The sequence below is a fragment of the Lagenorhynchus albirostris genome, chromosome 7 (assembly GCF_949774975.1).
Source record: "Lagenorhynchus albirostris chromosome 7, mLagAlb1.1, whole genome shotgun sequence".
Taxonomy (NCBI): Eukaryota; Metazoa; Chordata; class Mammalia; order Artiodactyla; family Delphinidae; genus Lagenorhynchus; species Lagenorhynchus albirostris.
In genome coordinates, this window is record NC_083101.1 from 13,757,940 (window position 1) to 13,770,302 (window position 12,363).

Sequence of the window (12,363 nt, forward strand, 5' to 3'; positions counted from 1 at the left end):
ATTCACAACACTCCATGAACACAGGATTCCAGTGGATCCACAATGTGCAGAAGTTTAATGAGACTCAAAGTAAGTACAAAGTGAGTGTGTCATGTCTATGACTGAGCAAGCACGGGTCCTGACAGCCCCTAGAGGCCATATTTTCCACTGGAACCAGAACTCGTTTTGAATGCAGAAAGATGACAATGGCATTCAAAGAAACACAAATGACTGAGGAACCTCATCATATTGTTTCTTGCTCCTGTTGCTACCCTGTACTAGCCAACCACTTACACTAAATATGATGATATAGAAGGAAAGGGAAAGATAGGGTAACCCATAGTTCTTTTTCCTTTCGGGCTTTTCCTATTTATCAGTAAGCAAAGGTAGAGAGTGTTATTAGAATACACACATATCAAGAAGTAAAATAAAGACATTTGAGTTATCTTTGTGCAGCATTTCCACCATTCTGGTAAGAACGAAATATTAGATGTATGCATGAGCTATGAAATACGAATTATGTAATTTTGGTGATTCTACATATGAATTAAATGCTCTTATATTTGCATTTAAAACTCGCATTGCACAATACAAAGATGAGTGGCAAAATTCATGCCATTATTTAAAAGTTTAATTTTTCTTTGCTTAGAATGATATTAAATAGCAAATTAAAAAACACCATGGCAAGTTGAGTGAGAGACCCAGAAAAAAGGAAAAAGCTTTATATTTTAATACCTGTAATAGCACTTTTTTCTTGCTTTATGAATAAGTAGTTCTACATTTTCATCTTGCACTGGGACCCTCAAATTTTATAGACGGCCCTGGCTACTTCTTTCTGTGTGATTCTGAGCAGCGCTTCCTTCCTTCCTTCCTTCCTTCCTTCCTTCCTTCCTTCCTTCCTTCCTCCCTCCCTCCCTTCCTTATTTCCTTCCTTCCTTCCATCCTTTTAATGCTTTCTGATCATCAGTTTGTCTGTAAAATGGAGATAATGCCAAATCATGCCAACCATTATCAAGTGGCCTCTGCTGATGGGCAATCATTTTATTCATTTCGTATCTAACTTCCATGGAGAGATCCAGAAAGCATTCTGGAGGGGTCTGTGGATAAATGGGGGAAAAGAAAATCATATAAAGTTGGGGGGCAGACTAAGCCTTTGGCAGTTATTTGGGGGGGAAATCCATTGAACAGTTTTTTGTTTGTTTGTTTGTTTTTTGCGGTACGCGGGCCGCTCACTGTTGTGGCCTCTCCCGTCGCGGAGCACAGGCTCCGGACGCACAGGCTCAGCGGCCATGGCTCACGGGCCCAGCCGCTCCGCGGCATGTGGGATCTTCCCGGACCGGGGCACGAACCCGTGTCCCCTGCATTGGCAGGCGGACTCTCAACCACTGTGCCACCAGGGAAGCCTCATTGAACAGTTTTTTGGTGTTTGCCTTTTTTTCTGTTAATGGAGACTTTTGCATGTTTGCAGGTAAAAAGAAAGGAGTTGGTAAAGCAGGAGAGATAAGATGCTAGAAAGAATGATCATATGAACTCCTTATATGTTTATATGATTTTCAGAGCTCAGAGTATATCACATTTAAGCATTCCCATGAAGAATCCAAGGCAGGTGTTGCTATCTCCAGGAATTGAAGAAGCCTAGTTCTCAGAAGAGACATAAGATGGGAAGCAGGGGTTTACCTTGGAAAGGTGTTACGGGTTAGCACTGGCCATCAGCACCAATTATTCCAGCCTTCTTGGGATGCTATTAAGTTACTACCAGCAGGTGGCGCTTCAAGCAGGCCTCTGAGCCCGCTGTTGTTTAAGAACTTAAAGTGCACTTGCAAATTAAAGTTTGTTTTTATTGAAGTACAGTTGATTTACAATATTGTGTTACTTTCAGGTATACAGCATAGTGATTCAGTATTTTTGCAGATTATACTCCATTATAGGTTATTACAAGATAAAGGATATAATTCCTTGTGTTATACAGTATATCCTTGCTGCTTATTTATTTTATATGTAGTAGTTTAGGCCCCATATGGAAAGGAACTGAGGCTTCCTGCTCAGAGCCATGTGAGCAAGCCACCATAGAAGTAAATCCTCCAGCCCCAGTCAAGCCTTTAGGTGACTGCAGCCTCAGCTAACAACTTGATTGCAACCTCATGAGATAAACTAAGTGAAAATTACCCAGCTAAGCCATTCCTGAATTCTTGCCATTTCAATAAAACTGTGAAGATAATTGTTTATTTTAAGCCCTTAGGTTTTGGGGTAATTGATTACATAGCAATCGTTAACTTGTACAGTAGAATAGCTGTTTTTCTATGTTTTTCTAAAAATGCAGCTCTCATGAAATCTCCTGCATTCACTGCCACCACTAATGGGCAATTGCCCATTAGGAATGGCTTAGCTGGGTAATTTTGGCTTGGGTTCGGGTTCTCTCAAGAGTTTGCAATCAAGTGGTTAGTCACCAAAAGGTGTGACTGGGGCTAGGAGATTTACCTCTACAGTGGCCCACTCACATGGCTCTGAGAAGGAGGCCTCAGTTCCTTTCCACATGGGCCTCTCCATAGGCTACTTGTGTGTCCTTACAGCATGGTGGCTGGCCTCCCCCAGAGCAGGAAATCCAAGAGAGAGCAAGGTAGGAAGGGCAATGCCTTGTATGACCTACCCTCTAAGGTCACACACCTCTGCATTTGTTGTATTCTATTGGTCAAATGGGCCAACACTGATACAGCGTGGGAGGGAACCATACAAGGCCATGAATATCAGGACATTGGGGGCCATTTTGGAGGCTGGCTACCACATCCAGCCATTGGATGAGTGGCTGAGTATGGATGCGTTACAGGTATTAGAATTAAATAAGAGAGCTTATGCTGAACAACAAGTAAGATTGTCTGAAAAAGTGTGGGACAGTGAAGCCAAAGAGGGGGTTAATGGGAGAGTGGGCACCTTCTTGTATTTTGTCTCTTTTTGTTTCCTCTGAAGAAACGTGCCTAACTGCATTCCATCACAAACACTTGATTTTCTCTTTGGGCCTTATTATTTTCCACTTCCTCCATATTCTCTCCTCAGAAATCCTCCCCTATTCCATTACTGAGTTAGGAACCTGCAGTGGCCTTTTAGGACGTGCTATTCCAACCCACTACTCTGGTGACTTCCAAGAATAGTTTGAGCAACAACTTTCTTCTTTATCTTTCTTCAGTTATCATTTGGAACTTAAACATAAAATCATCCACCCTTGGATCTGAACTACTGTGCTCCCTATGACATGACTTATCCAGTTTTTCTTGGCTCTTCCCTCCTCTAGCCCTTTTCAGGTAATCTCCTCAATCTGCCATCTGCCTGGTTGCCTCTCCAGTCAGTCTCAACCCTACACCCTTTGAGGTAGGGAGACCCAGATATAAGTCAGAGTAGTGCTTCATTTATGTCACACCTATTCCCAACTTGTACCTTTGAACCTTCACCTAGAATGTACAGTGGTATCTAAATAAGAATCAAAATGTGTGGACCAGGCTATAAATTCTTAAAGAGTTTACAAAACAGAGAATCAATCACAGACGAAAGAACTGGAGACTGTCAAAGAGAAAGGAAGACTTCAGCAGGGCTTGGTATCTCTCCCTTCTTTTTCCTACTGATCCCAACACAATCAAATCCCCATCTCTGCAAGTTACTAGATGTGTTTCCTGAGGCAAATCACTATATTTCTCTGAACCCCAGTTTACTCATTGGTCACCTGAGGTCATAACAACTTTCAGAGTGGTTGTGAAGATTAGGGACAGTTTATATAAGTTAATCATTGCAATACCTATGACATGGAGCTAATAATTGGTAGCTATTGTGTTATTATTTTTATTTTATTTTTTTTGCGGTACGCGGGCCTCTCACTGTTGTGGCCTCTCCCGTTGCGGAGCACAGGCTCCGGACACGCAGGCTCAGCAGCCATGGCTCGCGGGCCAAGCCGCTCCGCGGCACGTGGGATCTTCCCGGACCGGGGCACGAACCCATGTCCCCTGCATCAGCAGGCGGACTCTCAACCACTGCGCCACCAGGGAAGCCCTATTGTGTTATTATTTGGATGAGCTCTTTAAAGGTTCAGAACATGTTCTTCATGTCTGAATCACATATAGCACCTGGCAAAATGCCATGGAGTTTGTAGGTCTTGTTGAGATGGTGAATTAACATTTATGGCCTTTCTTCTTAATCACTATACTTATTCCTGGAAGTAAGAAAAATGCTTCAAGCAATATCTTTGTTACAGAGAGAGGAGGATCTTTTTGAGTGTAGACCTTTTATAGCTTATGAGATAAAAGTAGGAGGGTACACATAATCTGCTAATGGCAATCAATGCCATAAACAAGAGGAAAAATAATTGAGTGCCTTCTAAAAAGGATTCCGGTCCATGGGAGCCTTTTTGTGCTCTTTCGCTCACTAAATTAGAATGTTAGACTCTCAGGAGGTAGCAATTAGCCTCTTAACAGGTCAGTCATCTAATCTCTGACCCTTAATTGACAGCAAACAAACAAACCAGAAAGGAAATAGGGGCAAAATTCACTGGGCTCAATGATAAAGAGATTCTTTTATCCTGAGAGTCATGAGACTGTTAGTGTTGTGTTCCGCCTGGCCACTGCCAGGAGGGTAGAGCTACATTAAATATAGATTGGTATGATCCTATGCACATATACATGTATATATATATATTTTTTGCGGTACGCGGGCCTCTCACTGTTGTGGCCTCTCCCGTTGCGGAGCACAGGCTCCGGACACACAGGCTCAGTGGCCATGGCTCACGGGCCCAGCCACTCCGTGGCATGTGGGATCTTCCCGGCCCAGGGCACGAACCCATGTCCCCTGCATCGGCAGGTGGACTCTCAACCACTGCGCCACCAGGGAAGCCCCATATACATGTATTTTTAAAGTAGAAGATCGTGACTATGTCTTAAACCAGTCGTAAATAATAGCGACAATTTTCAGGTTCATGCTACGTGCCAAGAGCTTTATACATATGTCATTTCATCCGCCCATCAGCGCCATGAGGTATTATTGTTTTGATTTTATAGATGACAAAACTGATGCTCAAGTTTTGAGTTTTAAGTTGCCCCAAATCACATAGTTTTTTATACAGACACAAGATTTGAATTCAAGCCTGCCTCGCCGCAGACCATACTTTCTTTTCAATGAAATATTTCAAACTTTTAGGAAGCTACAGGACTAACCTCTCAAACACCGATATAACTACCACTAAACTTTACTGAATTATTTGTAAGATATTGCTATACTGGCTTCAGATGTTCCTTTAAAACAAAAGGTAATAGATACAGTGGAAGCATATACCTCTTTCCTATCCCAAATTTCTCCTTCCCTTTGCAGACATAACTACTATTCTGATTTAGTATTTACCTTTCACAATCATATGTTTACGTCATTATTACTGGTATAAGTGTCTATAGAAAATGACATTGCTGTGTATGTTTTTGGTTTTTTTTTTTGGCTGCGTTGGGTCTTTGTTGCTGCATGCGAGCTTTCTCTAGTTGTGGCGAGCTGGGGCTACTCTTTGTTGCGGTGCACAGGCTTCTCATTGCGGTGGCTTCTCTTGTTGCGGGCTCTAGGTGCGAGGGCTTCAGTAGTTGCAGCACGCAGGCTTAGTTGCTCCGTGGCATGTGGGATCTTCCCTGACCAGGGATCGAACCCATGTTCCCTGCATTGGCAAGCAGATTCTTAACCACTGCTCCACCAGGGAAGTCCTGCTGTGTATGCTTTTAAACTTGTGTAAGTACAAATGTTATTATTTTTTTTGTTGGTTTTACCAACCAATACTGCAAGTTGGTTTTGCCAGCCAACATTGCATTCCATGGTATGAATATACAGTAATGTATTTATCATTTTTCTGTTGTTTTAGGTTGCTGCCAAATTTTTGCTATTACAGATAACACTACAAAGAGCATTCCTATACTAGTGTCTTAGGGAGTTGTGTGAAAGTTTTCTGGGGTATATACCTAGAGTGTCTATTTTCCCATTACCCTCTAACCAGGTTTCCTGCAGTCTGTGGTGAATTCCTGATTTGATGTTGGGATAACAGGGTACTGGATGTGGGATACAGGTATAAGATTGTAAGAAAAATGGGTCATTTAGAGGGCGTGATGTTGATAGCCCAAGTCACTTGAGAGAGGAATTTTAACACACAGCTAAAGCAGTGGATCTTAGACCCAAGGAGAAAAGAGGCTGGTTTCTCCTTTGGCCTAATCAACAGAAAACTAATTTCGAGCTGGACTTGGGGATGTTGGAAGAGGGAAATAAGGAATGGACCAAGTGAAACAGGGACACGTGGAAGAGGTTGTTTGGTGCTTTCAGTTAATGGTTTTTAAACCATGTGTCCAGGGACTCCAGAGTCCCTACGGAGCCTCCTCAAGGCCACCTGGGGGTGCATGCTGGCAGAGAGCGGGACCACCCACTCTGTTCACCTGGAGCATCTCTATTCTAACTAGTTTACACATTGGACTTCCCTGTAAGACTTTGTTTCAGTAAAGTTTTTGTAGCTAAATGTCTTTTTAAATTCATTTAAATATTTAGGAAGAGAAGTAACTAATGAGAGGCATTTACTTATAAGGTTCCATAGCTGGATGTAGTTCATATCCCAAGATTCCCTTTCTCACTGGTGTTATGGGTGAGCACTTAAGTAAATTCTGAGTGAGTTGCATTCTGCAGTGCTAGTAGCAGTAACCCATATATAACCCATGTTTCCAAAGACACACAGAATTGAAGGTATAAATAGGTTAAGAATAATAGTAATAGTATTGGGCTGACTGTTACCCTGCTAGGAGCACTTTCATGTCATGGTGACTTCAGAGAATAAGTAATTCAGCTAATTGGCTGCAGTGAAGAAGAGAAGCATTTGAGGCTGGAGAATCAAGCAGGACTCAGATCAGGAGGGGCCTTGTGAACTAAGTGAAGTCATGTAGGCTTGATCCTGAGGGTTGAATTGAGGTAGCATTAGCAGGCAAGTCGGATGACCACCAAAGTTGCTGCCAGACCTGGATTCTCCTCTTTTAGAGATGGAGTATCTGTATAAAAACCAGATGCCTCCAAAGGTCAACATTTTAAAATGTAAAGAAGAATCCATCTTTGAGCCATGTTTAGAAGGCAGATTTAAAAAGTTTAGTTAAAGACTATTGAGAATCTGTAAGTTGTTGAACTTCAGTTCTATTGAGAACCTTTGAGATCCATCGTTTTTTAAATGTTTTCTATCAGAGAAACATGCCGATGGTTAGTGATTGATATCACTTATCAGTATTGACTCCATAATACAAGCAAATAAGTGTCCTTCACTTCAGATATCATCTATGATCATTTGAGTGTTCTCGCTTTCTCCTAAGTATCTTTTCCCGAAAATGATGGCAAAAGTACTTTGTTTGTTTTAACTTGACCCATCTTTCGTAACCCAGTTTAATTATTTTACAAATTTCCTTCTGAAACAACTAGGTCAGACAACAGTGGCAGATTTTTGCCATTTCAATAACATATGTAGAGACACTGTTAGTGAAATTTGTATATCAAATTTTCCTTTGTGTGCCTTTTTTCCCAATAAACTCAGTACGAAAGTGTTGGTAAAATAGAACCTTATTAATTCAGAAGGGTTGCCAATGTGACCGTAAAACATCTGAATTATAGTAAAATGTTTAGAGAAATCTGTTTTACTATTTTAAAATAGAGTACTTATTATATACTAGGCTAGAAATGAGTGCTAGTAAAAGGAAGGTAGTAAATAAAAACTTTCTAGTAAGCATAAAGTATCATAAAAATCTTAAAGATAAAATTTTTATTTCATTCTAAATTAATTACTAGACTCATTTGTCATAGGAAGCTTTGTTTTTCTTGCGCTCTTATATTAAAATAATTTAAAACCTCACTGAAAAGTAAGTTTATTTTTTAGAAAATAAAGATATTCTGTGCCTGAATGAATGCAAATTTTGAATTTATGCTTTATGAATTAATAGATATTGTAAGATATCCATTCCCCACTAAAAACTAAAGAATTTGATTGGTCATTTATTCCCTAGAGAATGATGCAGCATCCTCAACATGATGTTTTCATTGCCAGTCACAATCTTTTCTCTACCTAACATTCAGCTTCTTCTCTAGACTGGGACAGACCAAGGAATTATTCCATAGACTTCCTTTGCAGATCTGTCTTCTCCTTTCACCATTTCCAGTGCCAATGACACTACTGTTCAGGTCTTCTCTAGAAAGACACCTCATAAGCCCTCTCTAAACCAGGCCCATTCTAAAATCACCTCAGTGTGAAACTGAATCCAGGTGGGTCTCCATCTGTATCAGAGGGCCTCCAAAGGCATGCTCACAGATGATAAAACATCAGAGCAATTGCCTGGTTAAGAGATGAAAGGCCAAAGACAATGCAACTTACTGGTTTCTAATTTTGAGCCATTCATTTCAGTGCCAAACTCTTATGTTAGAATCCTTTTATTTGTATTCATCAAAATAAATTATCTAGGTGTAGGACTCTATAAAAAAACTCCTACTTTTATACCTGGGCATTAAAGGGTGTTTCAGTTCCAATTTTACTTTTCCTACTTAGAAGTCCCTCTTCTTGACATTAATAATTAACCAGTAAACCAATTTACCCAAGTTCTTCAATCTCAGTTTATTTAAAAGGAGAGTAACTTCAGGAGCGTTATATCCATGGTTTACTGCTACCTCCAGCATGGGCCTGTGGGGCATACTTTGTTTTTTAATCTTCGTGGGGAAAAGTTGGGGACAGGAACAAACGTAAGTAAAACAACCCATCTTTATTTTTCAATGCATCTTATTAATGTGATGAGTGAAAAAGTAAATTCAACAGACTATGTTAATTTGGTTTTTTGTTTGTTTGCTTTTTTTGCGGTACGTGGGCCTCTCACTGTTGTGCCCTCTCCCGTTGCGGAGCACAGGCTCCGGACACGCAGGCTTAGCAGCCATGGCTCACGGGCCCAGTCGCTCCGCAGCACGTGGGATCTTCCCGGACCGGGGCACGAACCCGTGTTCTCTGCATCGGCAGGCGGACTCTCAACCACTGCGCCACCAGGGAAGCCCCAGACTGTGTTAATTTGTAAATAACTTTCTACTTCTGGGAGCACTAAGTGAATAGTCTCACCTCTGAATAAGAAAGTCATGTAGCATTTTGATTTGATGAGTGGCTAACAACATGACAGTTTTAGGGGATTGTTACTTATAAAAATTTACATAAGTGATTATTCAAATTCCTCTTCAAAACAGCACAAACTAAACTCAAGATAATAAACTTTCTTGGTGTTTCTGGCTTGTTTCTATCTGGTGCAGAGTTTTCTTTGTGTTTTCTGTGTACTGTACATAGTAAAGCAAGGGTTACTTGGGGTTCAATTCTAAGCCTGTGGTTTGAAAAATCTATGGTTATAATTACTTCCAAATTTATGAGCTAATGCTTTATAAATTTTAGTGTTATTATTGAAATAATGTGTATTTTAAACTAAATCTTTAAAATATTGATATCATATCAAGAAATAACATTTTAGTACTGATAAGTAACTGGAGAATATCTAATCAAACCTACTCATTTCCTGTAAGGATAAATCCAGATAGGGAAAGTAACTTGCCAAAGGTCACACCACTAAGAGAAACAGAAGTAGGACTTGTATTAAGGACTCCTCTTTACCGCTTCAATTTTTTCCCATTTTGTTATAAATGTATACTTTAAATATGTAAAATATATTATAAATATAAATGTATACTTAGGATGTCATAAATTTATAGCACTCTCCCAACCCTAATCTGATTTTCTCACATGGCCACAATCACCCCATTTCCTGGTTAGTTTTCATTTATTCCTTCTTGAAAGACAGCCGACTGAAGTTCAGAGAAATTGGATTAAATGACTTCAAATTAGTGGTAGAACTAGGACTAGAACCTGGGTCCCATGATACTTAATTTTTTCTACTACACTGTACTGGCCCTCAATAAACATCTTCTCTCTTTCTCTGAAAAAGTGGGAGTATGCCATTTACAACATGGGAATCAATAAATTTAATTGATTGATTCAAAAAAAATTTTTTCAGCACCTACTATGTGATAGGCACTGAGGATATAGTAGATGATACAGAGCTTGCATTCAAGTGGGAGAAGAAAATGATGAACCAATGAATGAACCAATGAGTGAATGAGTAAATAAATAAGGTCAGGTAGTTATTGGTACCATGAAGGAAAAAAATAAAGGAGAGTAAGAAGATAAAGAAATGATGGGGCACTATTTAAAAGTGTAGACGGGGAAGGTTCTCTAAGGAGGTGACACTCAAACAGAGCTTGAAGGAAGTAACAGAGCAAACCACGCAAATATCTGGAGAAAGAACATTCCAGGTAGAGACCAAACTAGAATTTGTGCCTCTCTGCAAGCTCAGTGGCCATATTCTCTACAACTATTGAAAGAAAATAAGAAAAGTATGAAATACTTTATAGCTACTAATGTATCAGTAAGGACAAAAGTCTGTATGAATGAGTGGTTCCAGAGCTGTCTTTTAGGGACCTGAAGCATGAATTATTTTATATTTCACCACCACCACCACATAGACAATCAAAAGTAAAACAATACTAAACTGAAAAATATAAAACTTCTAACAATACCAAAATTAAAATAACTTTTTTTTTTCTAAATTTCTCTTGCAAAAATTCTTGATAAATTCAGTTTAGCCTAGCAATTGAACGTGCTAATTCAGGAAACGGGCTGCTCGGGTTCAATTCCTAATTCTGTAATTTAATAGCTATGTGACCTTGGGGAAGTCAATTATCAGTTTCTTCCTCTGTAAAGTCGGAGTAATAGTAAGACTTTTTTCATAGAGGGGTTGTCACAACACAGTGAGTTTATATATATATATATATATATATATATACGTCTTAAAATAGTACCTAACACTGAGTAAGATTTCAGTAACTGTACCTTATTATCATCAAAGCTGAACATTCCTCATTTTCTGCTGTTCCTGGGTAAGCACATGGGGAATTGAGAAGATGAAATTATCGTAAACCACAAATAAATGTTGATTTAAAAATATCATTTTAAGTTGAGAATATGTGCCTATTTTATTTATTTTTATTTTATTTTTTGGCTGCATTGGGTCTTCGTTGCTGCGGGTGCACTTTCTCTAGTTGTGGTGAGCAGGGGCTACTCCCCGCTGTAGCGTGTGAGCTTCTTATTGTGGTGGCCTCTCCTGTTGCAGAACACGGGCTCTAGGCACATGGGCTTCAGCAGTTGCAGCACGCGGGCTCAGCAGTTGTGGCTCGCGGGCTCTAGAGCACAGGTTCAGTGGCTGTGGCGCATGGGCCTTGTTGCTCTGCGGCATGTGGGATCTTCCCGGACCAGGGCTGGAACCCATGTCCCCTGCATTGGCAGGCGGATTCTTTTTTTTTTTTTTTTTGCGGTATGTGGGCCTCTCACTATTGTGGCCTCTCCCGTTGCGGAGCACAGGCTCTGGACGCGCAGGCTCAGCGGCCATGGCTCACGGGCCCAGCTGCTCTGCGGCATGTGGGATCTTCCCAGACCGGGGCACGAACCCGTGTCCCCTGCATTGGCAGGCGGACTCTCAACCACTGCACCACCAGGGAAGCCCTGGCAGGTGGATTCTTAAACACTGCACCACCAAGGAAGGCCCCAAATGTGCCTATTTTAAATTGAATCTCTCAAGTGAGATTTAAAAAAAATCAGAAGTATAACAAAAAATGTCATATAAATATACTGTTCCTTCTCTTTTCCTATTTCAACAGGTATGTCATTTCAGCACCAAAAGTATTCTGTGTTGGAGCATCTGAAAATATTGTAATTCAAGTTTATGGATACACTGAAGAATTTGATGCAACAATCTCTATCAAAAGTTATCCTGACAAAAAATTTACTTATTCTTCAGGCCATGTTATTTTATCCACAGTAAATAAATTCCAAAATTCTGCACTCTTAACAGTATGTATTTATCCTTCAGTTTCTTTATATATATAGAATATTCTCAGTAAAATGTGTACCAAGTTTGAGTATTGATAACACAGAGATTTGATCATTTATACCACTCTACCACTGCGTGATTATTAGATGATGTCAGTCACTAATGAGTCATAAGCACAAGAATATTATACTTACTTTTAGGTTTGTACATATTTAAGTAACATTGTACTAAAAATAGTTTTTATTATATTGCAAATAATAAAAAGACAACACTGAGAGTCCTCCAAAACATTTTATCCTTTAAACGGGATCTGTGTATTACTCAGGTTTGAGAAACGCTGATCTAAATAAATTCTAACCAAATGTAGGAATTCTTTGATTAATGTTCTTGATGGTAAATGCTCTAACCTCTTAACAAATACTTCCACTTTTTAGGTTTATTAAGAAATAAA

The 12,363-nt window shown here is 39.8% G+C and overlaps 1 protein-coding gene across 1 annotated transcript in view; it reads left to right on the forward strand.

Moving 5' to 3' along the window:
• Positions 1-8,674: 8,674 nt before the first annotated feature.
• Positions 8,675-12,363, forward strand: part of C5 (complement C5) — a 77,999-nt gene continuing 74,310 nt past the window's right edge. The window contains exons 1-2 of the mRNA XM_060154474.1: positions 8,675-8,739; positions 11,740-11,932. Coding sequence (XP_060010457.1) covers positions 8,675-8,739; positions 11,740-11,932 — 258 coding nt within the window. The remainder of the gene's footprint in view (positions 8,740-11,739; positions 11,933-12,363) is intronic.